This window comes from Pholis gunnellus (genome assembly GCF_910591455.1).
Source record: "Pholis gunnellus genome assembly, chromosome: 7".
Taxonomy (NCBI): Eukaryota; Metazoa; Chordata; class Actinopteri; order Perciformes; family Pholidae; genus Pholis; species Pholis gunnellus.
In genome coordinates this window covers 22,671,284-22,687,602 of record NC_136533.1, presented here as the reverse complement: position 1 = coordinate 22,687,602, position 16,319 = coordinate 22,671,284, and the positions used below count along the sequence as shown (strand labels likewise).

At 43.5% G+C, this 16,319-nt stretch overlaps 1 protein-coding gene across 1 annotated transcript; it reads right to left on the bottom strand.

Annotated features, from left to right (window-relative positions):
- Positions 1-2,826: 2,826 nt before the first annotated feature.
- det1 (DET1 partner of COP1 E3 ubiquitin ligase) lies at positions 2,827-12,540 on the bottom strand. Its single transcript, XM_079163037.1, has 9 exons — positions 12,288-12,540; positions 11,048-11,389; positions 10,575-10,841; positions 10,255-10,467; positions 9,231-9,454; positions 7,360-7,489; positions 6,694-6,884; positions 5,540-5,731; positions 2,827-3,707 (listed from the first exon to the last, which is right to left on the bottom strand). Exons 2-9 carry the CDS (start codon positions 11,294-11,296, stop codon positions 3,518-3,520), a joined length of 1,656 nt encoding a protein of 551 aa, XP_079019163.1. The 5' UTR covers positions 11,297-11,389; positions 12,288-12,540; the 3' UTR covers positions 2,827-3,517.
- Positions 12,541-16,319: the final 3,779 nt, after the last annotated feature.

The window sequence follows — 16,319 nt, the reverse complement described above, 5'->3', positions numbered from 1 at the left end:
GAGCTATACGTGCAAACTGGTAACTATCTTTTAGCCCTCTTTTTGAACTATATATCCATTAATATTAATGACCTATTGGAACTGTTATCCATTACCTCTAGTTAACTATTGGAACTGTTTTTCTGCTAACTGTTTGGACAAATTTGCTCGCTAGTTTTCTAGTTCTCGGCCTAGTGTTCAGGTGTCGTAGTTGACTCAATATGTGGATATGCATCTTTTATTTTCCTAAGTAATCGCATTGCTGGAGATGTAGGTACAAATACAGTATTGAAAAGTAACAGAGATCTCCACATTTCATATTTCAAGAAACAAAAACAAACAATGAAGATTTGGTTCTCCCAAGGTGGCAATGTGTGGACTTGGTTTAACAGGGACCCCTTGAAGATCTGAAAGGGTGTAGCAGACCAAAGATCAATAATGTGGAGTAGCAGAGCATGACCGAAACATATGGGTCAGATCCGAGTGAGTGATGTAAAAACCTTCAATTGAATTAGTGAAAGGCTAGCACATGATGAGGTGACCCGTTTTAACGCTCCCTTCCAATAGTCATCTGTTAACTCCATATGTAGTTCCTTTTCACAACAGGATTCGATTATCCGAGTTGAATGAGGCTCTCCTATCTGATAATGAATGATATTTTCCCCAAGCGAGGTGAGGTGGAAGAAAAAGGAAATGAGGGAAATTGTTGTTTTTTATAAAATGCCACACATAACCTAAAAATATTGGTTTTGACGCAGCTCATCAAAGCTGGGAAATGTGTCATTGTAGACCTACATCTTCCCATTTAGAAAAAGTAGAGTCAAGGGTTGATGAAGGGAGTATAGGTGATTGTTTCCGATAGGTCCGAATACAGATGCTTTCAATTTGCAGTGCCTTCAGAACTGGATCCGTGTTTAAGTAGAAAGCACAACAGGGTTCGATGTGTAAAGACATGGGAAGTGAGGAAAAAAAAAAAAGATCCATAATTTCTGTTGCTATACATCTGTGAGTATTTCAGTGTCAACCCCGCCATCTGTGTCCTCCAAAAAAAACACACCTGCAAAGCCGAAAGCTCCCGCTTTGAACCAGGCTTTTTACAGTGTTGGTGGCGACCGTTGTCTGAATGATCAGATGTGCCCGTGTGTGTGTGTGTGTGTGTGTGTGTGTGTGTGTGTGTGCTGAGGGACCGCTCCCGAGAAGGCGAGCGCTGCAACAGGAAACACTTAGGATTGTGGCCTTTTCTGGATTACATTGGTTGCGCTGTTGCCACGACAACAGCAATTAGAAAAGAATTGGTTACCAAGCAGAGAGTGGTTATGTTCCCGTAGCAACCAAGGTCAGGGAGAAGGCTCTGGGTTTACCTGATTCTGAAGAGTAAGACAGATACGACATATTCGTTATTGCACTAAGTACTGGGAGCCATTGGGTTCACGTGGTGATATATTATCTGTGTTTGCGTTGACGACTCCGGCAGAGACTTTAATTCCACTCTGCCCGGCTTCCTTATTGGCTCTTAAACATCTGTGGGGGAACTGAATAGCTGATGATTGCTTACTTTAGACACAAGGCTTACAGTTAGTGCAGAGAACCGAAGAGACATTATCCCTAGCGGCGTTTGATTGGGTAAAAACATAAATGTGTCTTGAAGCACAAAAGAAAAAACAGACCCTTGAACATCAGAGGGGAAGCGCTCGCACAAACACGGGGCTGCACATTTCCCATCGGCAACCTGTCGGAACCGAGAGGACAACAGACAGTGTGTCCTCCTATACGGACGCCTGTCTGTGTGCGCTTCCTGTAATTAGTTGATTATCACAGCATGCTGCCGCACACCAGCTTACACAAACACGCCATGATGACAATGACATAACACGGCCTACTTAAACCTCGGATCTGCGAGGTGGCATTTGCTTTGCTGGTGCGCAAACTTAAGCGGCCGCACAATACAGTCGCTGCACTCGCAGCGCATCGATCCCCGCGGCCTCTCCACCTCTCACCCATTGTTTCATCTCTCCGTCCGTAAACACCTTCTACCGCCTCTACCTTGAACCTCCCCCCCCGGCAGTGTGTGTCTGTCAGACACAGACACACGGATCCCAGGTCCACTGTGGTGTGTAACCAGAGGCTAGGAGAACACTTAATCCCTCAGCACCTGCTCTCCTTACCACCATGACCTCTCGCAGCTGCTCGGGTGTGCGCTTTTCGCCTTCTTTTTTTGCGATACTTCCGACCTTGCATTCGTGTCAGGAGTGGGTAGTGTTTTAGTCCATTTGTGTATCTGTAGATTATCTGCGTGCGCTCGCGTGTTTTTAATAACACATTTGCGCTAAACAGATGTCCCCCTCCGCGCTTCGGTCCGCAACACAGATGGACGCTGATATAAAATAGGACGCTATATGTTGCAGGAGAACAGACTGCAGGGATCAGTATTCAAATTAAATATGATGACACTTACACTGTGTCTTGTCTGCTCTCCGTATGTGTTACAGCTCCGTGCTCACATCGTTTCAGGTTCATTACGAGGCTCCGTTAAGATATGCAGCGACATGTTGGGAACTAGTGTCGGTACAGCTAGTAAAGAAATGGATTATTAGATCGGTTACAGGCAAAGCATGATGGGAAAAGCACTGAATCTGTTGTACGACAACACTGTACTTCAGGTTTCTTGCCACGCCGAGCTTCACCCTGTGAAGTATTAGTAGCTACTCTCATCAGGGCTTACGATGGAATCGAACCACAGCTGTTGTGTACAACTAACTGCATACACTAATATGCAATCAAAAAAAAAAAATCTCTATCCTTCTGCAAGCTTCTCCCTTTTGCAAAGCTAAAAAAAAAAATTCAACAGAGCAAAATTTTTTTTTATTGGCATAAAATATATACAAGTGATAATATGTAAAAACGTGTAAAAGCAATATAATATAAAACTACCTCTTTCCCCATACATGTGAGAAAAAAATAAAGTTAGTTGGACAGCTGGTCATGGACCAACTGGACAAGCAATTCGGATATCAACGTGCAGCTTTTCAGTGCACGGTAGGAAAAAAGAAAAACACCTTTGGTTCCTTCTCAGAGGTCCGGCTACCTGCGGCTTCCCACCTCCGTCGCACATCAATCACTCTCTCGCTACGTCTCCATTTACACTTATTCCAGGCTCTCCTCCCTACAGGTCCCTCTTTGTTCTGTGGAGGAAGGGGCAAAGAGGTGCCGACCAAAGGAAAAAAGGTAGAATTGCTGCCTTGGAGTGACCACTGTGTGATGGAGGGGGACAGAGGCGAGGAACAGTGGTTTTCCATCAGGAGGAGAACGCAGGGAGAGGACCGCTGATTTTGTGTGGAGGAGGAGGAGGAGGAGGAGGAGGAGGAGGAGGAGGAGGAGAGAGCGACTAACGGAACAACTGTTCTGTGCCTCCTGGTGGAGGATGTGTTTTGCTGTATTGTCACCAGTGGCCGCTAACAGAAGCCCAGCGCTCCTGCAATTTGATTTTGAGTGCGAGTTTACTTTCGAGTCACTCGTTTGCACGCGAACACAAAGCTCCTCACGCACAGACGTGCCTCATGTGGAAGTTGACCACGTACTCGGCGTTGGTGCGCTGCACGGAGATGGCGAAGGGTTCGAAGGGGTGGAAGGTGAAGGCGACCAGGCGCCGCACGGCGTGATTTACTGGCCGTCCCAGCAGTCCGGCCTGGATCTTGAACTTCAGCAGGCCGGAGTCCCGCGCGTAAAACCTGGTGGGTGAGGGTGAGGAGGGGGGGGGGGGTTGGAGAGAAAATAGTGCCGTTAAATCCTTCATTTAGTCCAGTCTCTTGGAGAAATGCGTAGACAAGAGAAAAGAAAGGAAAGCGAGCCAACACATGGTAGTGTGTGCATGCCATCTGTCAAACACAGTCTATCAGATAGAAACACTCGGAGATAAGAAGCTAGCTATGTCAGAATGCATTATAAACATGTGCTGTCATCTACATTCATCTGTCATATCAAACAGATTGGGATGTCTGGCAGACGTTTTCAGTTAAAGCTTAACACAAAGATCATGATTATTTTCTAAAACAGGAGAATATAGAAACGCATTTCATTCTCACGTCCACAGGCAAAGATCTAACGGAGCGCAAATAAACCTCCGAGCTCTGATCAGGGTAACAGTGTCATAATTCTGCCACATCTAACTATTGTTTTTTACAGTACAGATCAATGTGAACATTCTTTTTTGATTAATCGCTTATTCAGTTATATGAACATGGTGAAAAATGCCCATTCACAATATCGCTGAATGCCTAAAATTGATTGTTTTGTCCGATTGTTATACAAATTATACAATTATATATTCAAAAATACGATTTTCATTTGAGACACGACTTCATCTTTTATGTGGATGTCCAAATCAGTGTTGATGGCGTCGATTCCTCAGTGGGCGCTGCATTGACAGAGAAAGCAGAGTTTGCTTGCTGCTAATTCTGTAGTTCTTCCTGCATCCAGCGCCGTCATTTGACACGACAGTGAGGCATCGGATGCGGTGAAGAACTACAGGCTGTCTGTCTCAGGTTGTGTTTTCTAGTCTCCGAGCTGGGAAGTGTGAGCTCTAGATGAGACTCAAAAACAGAACTTCCTTGTTCTCTCCGCTTGGCATCCCAAAATAGGAGTGCAGAGGATGCTACGGACATGGACACATTTGACAGTGTTTTTGTCTGACTCGGATATTCAGCCACATTCATTTGAGCCCGAGTATGCGGCCGGAGCGGAGGGTATGGCCGGTGGGGAACCCTCCGGGTGGTCAGACGCTTGTGCTCAATGCATCCTGGTACATGTCGGCACCGCAGGCACAGCTCAACGCCCGGGAGAGAACGCAGCTTGTTTCGGTCAATACAGCGTGCGCTGAGGAATGTGTTACTTCAATGGTAAGGCTTCAACTGTTGCCATGGTAATCGACGTCCAATTAACTATTCAAATGCATCTGCTGTTTTTTTAAATATATGCATTACCCCCAAATCTGAAATCAGAGCCCATGAAATAAGGAATAGTGATATCACTCGGGGTGGAAGGTATCCAAGGTATAGAAAGTATGAATCTTGACGATAACGTGGAACATTAACTCCCTAACAACAGCGCTGAGCATCTTATTATAGATTATTAAAAAGGACTAATGCTTGCTTTTTAAATCAAAGCAACTATTCAAATACAACACTACAATCATTTATTTCCTTTTCATTTGAACTGCGTGTTTTCTGCAAATAAACTATAGATGACGATAAAGTAAACATTTTTTAAGGTTTACATTGACTTGGGGATGGTTGAAATCATGCCATGCAATTGCCATAGCAGTGCTTTACATCTTCAGAAGCATCTATATCGACATATAAAAATAAACGAATAAATTGATATTTACAGTTACCCTCCATGCTTCAAAATTATACAGTGGGACATTTTAGGCCATACCGCAAAGACCTAAATTCCACATTATTCATTATGCATCAACATGAATTATTATGTGTTATTCTCAGACGGATAGCGCTGTTTGTTGTGTGTGTGTGTGTGTGTGTGTGTGCTGGCCTTGAATCTGTACCTGATGGGGTGATCTCCGCAGGTCTTGGGCCTCTCCATTACGGACACCCACTTGTCGTCATAACTGAAGAGGGAGAGGTCGAGGTAAGGACTGCTGCTGTAGGACTGGGCACTGATGGGCAGCTGACCCAGCAGCCGACGCACCGCCTCGGTGTGCCCGCCGTATTTGGCGTTCACTATGGTGTCCTTGAATCTGAGGCACAGCGAAACAGGGGTTTTAAAACAGCAACAGGAGTCTTCATGAGTGAATGTGCCGTCTCTATCGGCACTGTGGCCATAAAAGTGCTTCTGTGAGCCCAAAGTGGTACTCCTCTTGGTTTGGTTTGAAGACCAGAAAGGAGTGAACGGTCTCGTTTCCACTATGGTTTTGCTTCGGAGAGAACCTTTGTGTTTATTCCGAGCAATTCCTTTCAAATTGAATTATAATCCCAAGTATCGCTGCACGCTACCAACACTCAGGCGCGAGTTTTAGTCTTTCCTCTCACCTTGTTCTGTGTTCCACACATGCAGACCCGCGGCTCTCTCTACACGTGCTTAGTGGCCATATAATACCCAGTGAACTGGGCCGGTGCTGGCCAGTTGTAAATGGTACAAATGTGGTTTGCTGAATGTGCTCGCCAGCTTTCAATTTCTCCTCTCCTTCTTCCCGACATCAGTTTTCACCACTCTGAAATCAAATTCTAAGCCCTTTGCCTGCCTGCCTGCCTGCCTGCCTGCCTGCCTGCCTGCCCCCCCCCCCCCCCCCCCCCGTCTGGTCCTCCCTCTTCACCTTCCACAGAGGATTTTGTCACCTACACTGACGAGTCGAACCGCAAAATTCAATCACAGCCCCTCCAGCCATGCTGACTGTCTTAATGTTTCCCTTCTATATCTAGATTAAGTCCTAAAACTTCCCCCTCCTCCAGGCAATCACCGCTGATCCACTTCCCTTCCTGACCGCCTTCTTCAAATCCACCCTGACATTTGGCTGCACACAATCAGGTTGGCTTCTCTTTTCCCCTCTTTCATTCAGAAAAGATCCCCGGACCCTGCAGTTTGCCAGCACAATTATGTTCAAACTGAAATACAGTCAATTTCTTTTGCAGAAATATATTTGGCATTTGAATTCAACAATCTAATATCCGGCCGCAGACGTGACATTTCTCCTCTCCGTACCTTCTCTGGACCTGCCGGGCGTAGTTGTTGGAGGAAGCGGAGCAGGGGAACTGGACGGCCTGGCTGTGCAGCGTGGCGTTTCGGAACAGGTCGCAGAAATTCTCAAAGAGCTCCAGCAGCTGGTCGGAGGTGTTCTCAAAGACGGCCAGCACCTCCGTGGACACCATGTTGTACACGACGAAGAACGACGGCTGCGGGAGAAAGAGAGAAGGTGAAGATTGGGAGAAAAGGTGATAGAATCCACACAGGTGAAATACAGAGGACAGCCAGGAATGCTGAGGTAGTAATTATTGTGTCACAAATCATTACAGGCTTCGGCTTCTATGGAAGTTTATAATGACCGAGATCATTTATATGTTCTCCATTGGTGAGACATAAATAGCTGTTTTGCAAGGAACTCAGAGCGGTGATTTCCTGCAAATAAAAACATAAATTAATATTTAGTTTGCCGTTATGGATGAGTAACAGGACCGAAGACAATCTGTAAGATAAACGTCTCCTTGGAGACCTGAAAGAAGAATCCCTGAATTGCAGCACAAACAACAAAAGACACGAGAGAAGCAGGAGAGAGTAACTAGGAGAACACTGGGAGGAATTCAGATGTGTGTGTGTGTGTGTGTGTGTGTGTGTGTGTGTGTGTGTGTGTGTGTGTGTGTGTGTCATTACCTGCGAGGGGTCGGTGACTCTGAGTGTGACCACGTCTTCGCTGGTGTATTTAATGAAGAGGTGATGCTCATCCAACAGCTGCATTTTCCACATCCTCAACCTCCTCAGCTGATCAAAAAACTGGAAGAATCTGAGGACAAAACCAGGAGCAGGGTGAACTCCACCAAATGAGCATCTAACATCAGTACATTATGGAAATGGTACTTGATAGACTGAAGAGCTAATGTACATTATAATGTACCTATATACATACATATACACACACCCACATATATACGGTATATATAGTCTCTGCTGGCCTAAACAGAATCATAAAGTTATAACTATTTTATAATTTAGTATTTTTTCTTAAATACACAACATGTATTATAATTTATAAAAATATTTTTCCCATCATCTTATTTTCTCATTGCACAGCTACTGTGTTCCTCAGTTGCTCTGCTTCCAGTGCAGCTTGTTTTAAGTAGAGCTTTTATCCAATCAGATTTCACCTCTGTGTCTCTAGGTAGAAGAGAGGCCCCAGGCCTGCAGACTCACCAGTGCCTCCATGTGCAGTTTAAGTGAATGGGGACGATGTTGTTGATTGTCATAGTGTTCAACCAATCAGATCTTTAGTTTGACATGTTGGGCGTATTCTTTGACGTGCCAGAGCCTGCTAGCTGGCCCATAAGTACATCAGCATTACGTGCAGCTCAGTTTTAAGGTGCAGCTCTGCAGTGAGGTGCAGCGTGCGCTGTGATTGGTCAGTGGGCGAGCACGTGACTATTGTGAAACGAAACTTAAAGGTAGCCATCAGAGCTTAGTCTGAGTAGTAAGAGTTCAAATTGAAAGATTTGGAAGAAATGATGACATTTTTAGCATTTTGCTTGGTGTAGATTATAATTTTTTTAACACTCAATGGCTGAAGGAGGAGAAACGGATTTGTGAGTTGGGATTGAACCGTGGGATTAAACTCTTTGTCACCAAAGAAAAGAGGATGGAGTTTGTATTTAAGTGATCAGCATTTGGTAAGTGAACTGCGTTTGTTTTTTTACATCTAATATCTGAACGGCCCGTGCCCTCGAGTGTGTAGCAGAATGCGTGTTCCGCTGTTGTTTTTCCATTAAGCTAGTTAGCCTAGCCTCCCAGAACACGTGCGGTAACTCAGCTGTTTTTGGTTTTGGTTCTTTTTGTTCCGGGTTCAGAGGTCACAGCCCATTGTCTCCTACGCGAGTGCAGAAAACATATTTCCTACAATTTAAGCTTCTGCATTTTCCAAATGCACTAGTATTATTCAAACGTATTGTTCGGCTCGTAAGCCTCGTACCGAACGGTTTAATACGAATACGTGTGTTCAGCTGCAGGACAGCAGTGAAGGCCCAGGTATAAAATGCACGGCCTGCCACTGACATATACACATGTACATATATACATACATATTATTCACTGATAATTTCATGGTAGTTTTGTTGTAACGCAGTAATAAATAACCATCAATCACTCAGCAGATTGTCTATTTTGGGGAGAGCCATCTTTTCCAGCTCTGTGAATCCCCTTTTGATTTATTCATTTCATCTAACTCAAACATCGTCACGCAACAGCAAAGACAAACAACAACCCATTGACTGCATTGTTGTGTGTGAAAATTGCGTTTTCAATTGTTGGCGTAATTTCTTTTAATCCATGATTGGACTAAAATAATCGTCACGGCTCTTGAGATACGACGGAAATGCAAACAGGAATGTGCAACAAGGACTTTTAGTTCCTAGTTTAGAGTTTAGTTCCTCTAGTTATTTCCTTTTGGTCAAATCGGGTAAAAAAATACATGGATTAAATGAAGTGACCTTTTTAAAAAATATATCCACTGAGAGCATGCGAGTAACGTTTTGTACCTCCTCTTAGCGGTGGCGCTGCCGTCCTGCTCAGCCCTCCTCCACAGGTAGACCAGCAGCCTGTGCTTGAGGGAGTTGATGGTTTTGTCAGTGTACAGGCGGGGGAAGCCCGACTGACTCTCCGCCTGAGCCTCTGTGTAAACTGCTGAAAGAGTCAGGAGGTCGTCCTCATAACAGAACCGCCCAATCGTCCTCACATCTAGAAATGTTCCCTCTGGAGTGACCTGGGAGGGGATGAGCAAAAAAAACCAAATGTGATACTTGGGGAGGTCTTTAAGCAGCAGTCGGTCCCCAAACTAGACAGAATTAAACAAAAAAGTTATTAACTTATTGTTAGAAAACTGTTTTGTACATATGTCAAAGTCAAACCGATAACTGATCAGTATCGACTGTATTAAGCTACGGAGCACAATCCGATCTTTCGTTTTACATCAGCTGTCACACAGATGTCCTTCACTTCACTGAGCTCCATGCGAGCGAGGACTAAGCCCCGCCCACAGCAAGACGCAGTGTCAGATTCTTTATTTATGTTATTTAACAAATTAATCTTTACTTCACAGTTTTAAAGTGAGAGAGACATTCCCTCGAGACAGTATCAAGGCCAAAAAGATCACAGAGAAAGTTTTTTATTTTATACTTTATTTTGTGAAGATTTGAATTAAAAAAACCTTAAGGAATAAATTGGATGCAGGCATTTTTTTTTTACTTTATGCAATGCAGAGCTATTAAATTGTCAAGCATATACATTGGATTGAGTTTACTAACTTAAATGTACTTGAATTTTGCACAGTGCAGCTGTATTACGTAGGAACATTCCAGTATCGGCAGAGGACTCGAAACAGGAGCAAAACAAAACTTGATCGGGACATCCCTAGCTTTAAATATGTTAAATGGCTGTCCACAACCAAATTATTAACATCTCAGAAAGTGTTCTGCCTTTTATAGATGTCAAAACATCTCCTTCAACATCACTCAAGTGCAACGTGCTTCAAAGATTGACATTCTAAATGGTACATGGGCTCACCTGAAACACGTGTATGGTCTGCTGCTGGACCGACAGCACTGCCAGGATGTTCCTGTAGAGGTAGAGGCCCTGGTTGTGCGACAGGATGATCTTGTCACACTTGAAGGACCTGGTGTCACACAGCCTGCCAGTGTGCAGGTCGATGATGTGGAGGGAGTAGTCTTCTAGAGGAGACCGGGGGTTAGGAGTCACGGATTCGTTGTTGCGATACACCTGGTAGGGGATGAAGTGTGGATGAAAGGGGCGGTCTGAGCCAAACTCTGGCATTGAATTTGTAGTTTTCCCCTATACTTTTGCAGTTGGTATGGCGGTGTCGTTACCTCAAAGAAGTAAGGCGGTGGCTCTTCTGGGACGTACACAGCCGACCCAACAATGACATAGCGGCAGTCGTCTGTGAAGAGGCTGCACTCCCGGTTGAGGTGTTCTCCGTTCGAGGCCACGTTAGTGACGTGGAGCAAGGAGAAGAAGCGCTCAAACAGGCGGCCTCGGATGTTGAGGGAACGCTGGTCATTGGCCGTTAGAAGAGTCTCTCCCTCTTGGCCTCTCAGCAGGTCCTGAGCCGCTTGGCAGCCTTGATATTCATATATCTGTAGGAGGAACATTGGGATTGGAGTTTATGCTTGTCTCGGGTATATTTGATAGTTTGACGGACCAGGTCTGTTCCAGTCGGGGCAAGTTGCTTTTGACAGTTGGAAGATTAAAAATAATAACAATGATCACACAATATCTGGTATCTAAGGAGTCTAACACCAACGTTTAGAGGGAAAAGCGCCTCTAAATGAACGGATCTTACCTCCAGAGACGTCTGATCAGAAGAGAAGGCGATGAAACAGCGTCCGTCTGGCGAGAACTTCCTGAGGAAGCAGGGGGGCTTCTCCACGTTGACCACAGTGAAGTTGGGGAAAAGGTTCTGGTGGAAGCAGCGCACTCTGTACCAGTGAGCTCCGGGTCGGCCCGAACAGATCCTGCGCCTCTCAAGACGATAAACCACGTTTTGATTTTGGATCCGTCTGGGCTTCAGGGTTGGGGTGTCTTCGTCCATCGCTGTGATTAGAGAACGATCTCAAACCCCTCGTCAGACGGCAGTTAGACAGGCGGCCAGAACATCACAGGTGCAGTCTGTTACCTGCGTTCTCTGAAGAAAGTGAGAGGGGAGACAAAAAAACACACAAGTGCTCGGTTAAACAGGTTTTAGTGTGAAAAGAAATGATCAAAACGCAGTAACACTTTCCAATTCTGACAATGGATTCACCATTTTAAGTAACCGATCAAGCTTGTACGTAGTTTCTATATTATAGTTGACTTTTCATGTCACAAACCATTCAAGTTTCTGGCTGCTGGTCAGACAAAGTGAGGACTATAAAGACAGATGTCTTGTCTTCTGTGAAATCTTATAACCAAATCTTTATTTACACTCAACATAGACACTCAGGGTTGGAAATATACTTCTTTGTACACCTGCACCTGTGGCTGGTGGATTCCGAAATCAATACATTTCTATTGTTTTTCTTTTCTAGGCCGGTGAGTGAAGCAAATCTAGCAGCCACTTGCATATTTGACCTGTATTCGGCTGGTGCTAATTCTCAAACTACTCGATCATACATTGCCCATAATGCAACGTAACAGCAGCTTTCATTAAAACTCCCCAGCGTGCAGCGCAGGGTTTCTGTTAGACATGCTTAAGTCCAGACGGAGGTAACCCTGATGCTTTTATCAGACTTTAAAAAGCTCCTCCACAGCCGCAGACGACATAAAGGTACCAACACTACTCCACGTGACGAGTAAACTGCCTTCTGTGGAGCTATGTGTGGGTATAAAGGAACATAAAAACAAAATACTATGTAAATAAACAGTCGCACCACAGCAGTGATAGCAGGACTATCTTCTGCTCTGTCCACATATCTGACGTTAAGTCTGCTTTGACTCTGATCCAACTGCAAGGCTACCCTGGTCTATGATGTGTCACTAGCTCAGCCAGCTCGACACTAAAGAGCAGCCACCGATAATTATAACACGAGCCAGCAGTTACTTACTATTTGTATTTGTTTTTAATCCAACCGGGAAGCTCTCTGGGTCCTCCCAAGTTCAGCTGGCTGTGTTAGCAAGAGCAGTTAAGTTTGGCCGACGAGCTCGACAAGTTACAGCTAGCTACCGGTGGCTAACTTCTACCTCACGTTAGTGGGAAATGTCCGGCTTCATTTGTGTCGCATAGTGCAAGAGTAACCGTAAGCTACTACGTTTCTCCAAATATCTCGACTGCCTGGAGCGTTTATGATACAGCCGCTATGTTTGTTGTGGGTGAGCCGGGGAAGGAAACGCAGAAGAAGAAGAAGAAGAAGAGGAGAGCAGCGCTGGAATAAAGAGGAGCGCAGAGCTGTTTTCAAACAGCGCCACCACACCTTCCTCAGGTGAGAAATAGCATTGCACCCACATAATCGAATGTATTTGTGATACTGGCAGCTGAAAAAGGCAACAAAAAATCCCATACAGTAATAATGTGCTGGTCTAAATACGACTATTCAATACGATTATACATGGTATATTCAATACGATTGAGTCGACGTATTGTGGCATCAAGATACACAATGGTTACAATGCAGTATAACAATACTTATGTTAGAGGGAGTATATAGATAAATAATACAATAGTTTTTATATTGATATTGGTTGAAGATGATGGAAACAAGCTCACTTACATACAAAAAGTCATATGGTATTCTACCATACATGCTTGTAATCCAAGCTGAAACTAATGTGCTATAAAATATATTTCTGAGCATCCCAGTGTAACATTTTACAGCGTGCAAATTGAACCGCAGTGAATTGCATTAAGAGGTAACCTTATAGTGTGGCCACACATGGTTCAAACATGCACCCGCTGATTTCCCTGAAGTGCCAATTTACTGATCAGTAGGTGGGTTTGCAGGTGAGGAGCGCAAGTGTTGCAGCCAACTTTGAACATGGCTATGATTGCCTCGACTGAACTGGCAGAGAAAACCAACAACCCTTTGGCCACTGTACCTACAGTGTGTATAACTGTCTTGTTTGTTTAGCCTATTTCATGTAATTGATTTGTTTATCACAGCGTGTAGCATAAGTGAACCCGCGGTGACCTGCGTTTTGCCCCCCCCTAATGACAGATAATTAAATTATGATTATCCTCTTTCTTATGAGGCATGTTCCGACAGACTGAGAATAGCATTATGCAAAGAAAGAGAAAAATGTTCGCAGTGCGTTGGTCTTGGAAGACTGCTAATGGTTCTTTGTGCAATTATCCCTGACCAAAGAGTCTCGTTTGAATGTTGTAATTTTCCATAAAAGCACATGCAGTGGGCATAAAAGGCCAGTTTGAAAAGAAAAATGAAGAAATCAATGGAGGGAAAGATGTGAAATTATCCACTTTAAAATCTAATGGCATTTTCCTTTTCAACTATACCTGATTAAGCCAGCGCTTCAAGATGTGTGTGTGTGTGTGTGTGCAAGTGTCTGAGCGGTGTGTTCATGCACCTCAAGAATCGTGTGCTTATGTGTGTGCGCACACAGGTGTGTTTGCGTGCCACAACAATAACCCGCACAGGAGTATTTAAAAATAGAAACCATGCACTATATCCTCCGGTCGCTCTTCTGCTATTTTCTAAGAAACCACTACACCGGGCCCTCGCCTCAGCTTTTAGCATTAGCCCATGAAGTAGAGATGGCACGGAGAGTCTATCTGATGGTTTTTATGCCTCTTTTTTAAGCCAATCTGCCAGAAGACACAGTGCTTATTAAAGTTTTTTTTTCATCCTTCTGTACAGCCTAAAGTGGACAGCGTCTATTCTTCTCGCTCCCCACGTCTTCTTCTCCAGGTGAAACAACACCAACATTTTGCTCTTAACTGTGGGCTTTTGGCACTATCGCCCTATACCACAAAATGGAGTTGCTTGAAAACTTCAAATTGCCTCCCTTTCAGCAGTCAGGGTACATGAGGGGTGGTAAGGAAATGCGAGCAGTGGCTTTCTGCGACGGCAGGTCTTATGTGCAGTGCTTCAAGCATGTAAGAAAAAAGATTGTTTTGGAACAGTACATAATGGAGCTGAACAGAGTCCAACAATTGCCGTTATTATCATCATCATTATAACGAACTGAAATATCTAAAAGAGCATTTGCATTAAAGGACATCTGGATGGAAAGTATAGAGCAAATTCATTGACTTGATCAAACCTCTATAAAAAAAAGGCATTTAGAAAAGGTTACTCAAAGCATGGAGAACAAATAGAAATACATAGTTTTACCATTTCTTCCATCTTTTTTTTTTACTCAGACAGTTGTGTTTGACATTTAACAAAAGCTTTTAACTTTTCGATCCAGCCTAATTTCAGAGCACAATAGGACATTTTAACACTGTAACTTTCCAATCCTTGTTCAGCTGAACTTTCCGTGTCTTTTTGCAACGGTGAATGATTTCTGCTGCTTTTTTTTTCTTTCTGAGAAATTATAGTGATCACAAATGCATTATGGCAGGCCGGTTTGCCGTAGTCTTCTCAGCTGCCGCAAAAAAAAAAAAAGCGTACTGTAGGAGAGGTGAACGGGGAGAGAGACGAGCGAGAGGAGGATGCAGATAAAGGCGACACTTATCTCTGCCTCCTGCATTGGGTGGGCTAATGTATGGGACCTACAGGGGACAGGCCCGGGGGGGGGGGGGGCCCAAGGTCAGGGGGCCCCAAAGCTGGACCCTTCTGATGTTAGTGTCTCTCAATGCAGCAACAACAACAAAAAAGCCAGATTCTGATTCTTTACTTTCAGTTAAAGTTGCATTCTAGAAATACTCAATTTCAGTCCTGCATTTAAAATGTCACAGTAAGAAATTTCATTTAGTATAAAAATGTAAAGAAACACTCATGATGAAGCTGTTTTTGTTGCAATTTTCTAGTCATTTTTTCAACAAACCTGACCAATAGTTTTTTAGCGTTTTCTTACATTTTTGGTTTTGTTTCAATTTACAACATGAACCACATGTTTTTTACTGTTTCAAACTGTGACAGTAATCTGGGAGAAAATCAGTTTCTCTTCAGATGTATGTGAATGTAATTTTGAAGGAGACAGGGTTGCTGTGAGTGTCCCATTATTGTATATTATGTCATTGTATCATTATTACTGCTTCATTTAGTTTAAGCCATTACAAGGCTTCATATTTCATCACATCATCATATGTTTTGCGGCCATGTTAAATCTTAATCTACTCAATCTGCTGTACTCAAACCTGAAGTGTAGTGAATAATTAGCTTTTCAGAGTTATTTCTATTTATTATTGTGCTCTTTTCTTTGTAATTTTGTTATTATCTTGTACGTCCCAAATTTGGATGGAGTGATTATCTGAATGTATTTGCATGTTCGAACCCCAGGAAGATCAGCACTCACACCGGTGTGCTAATGGAGATTCTAAATAAATAAACAAATCTGCAAAGTAACGAGTAACGAGAGTCGTCAAATAAAATAGGTGGAGTAAAAAGTACAATTTGTCCTTCTGCGCTGGAGGAGCAGCATGAAAAGGAAACACTTTAACCTGAGTTGTGGTTCGCTCTTCACATGTTCTAATATTCCTTACTCGGCGTATTGTGATTAAAGAAGTGGGGATCGTGTCGAACCAAATTGAATCAAACTGTAAGGAATCACATTCATTGTTACTTCACGCTTCACATGAGTATGTGAGAGAAAAAGAACTGGATGTACAGTCCTTCAATAGTGCACTATGACTGTAAAATAACAGTCATGTTATGGGAAGACACTACAGCTGAATAGGCTAAAAGAAATCAACTAATAGATGTCACCATGAAACCTCCCCAGTTGATTACTTACATTAAAGAAATTATTTTTTGTACTTAACTATACAAATGAGGCATTTTCTAATGGTAACTTTCGGAGAATTAAGGAGAAATCTACAAACGCAAACAGACAAATTAGGAAATCAAACCCCTAAATGTGTATTAGGATGTTTTCTGTCCTTTACTCTGAAATAAGACGTGTTATGAAAGCAAAATAGCCCAAAATCTGTTTTTGCCCCTTAGAAAAAATACATACAATGG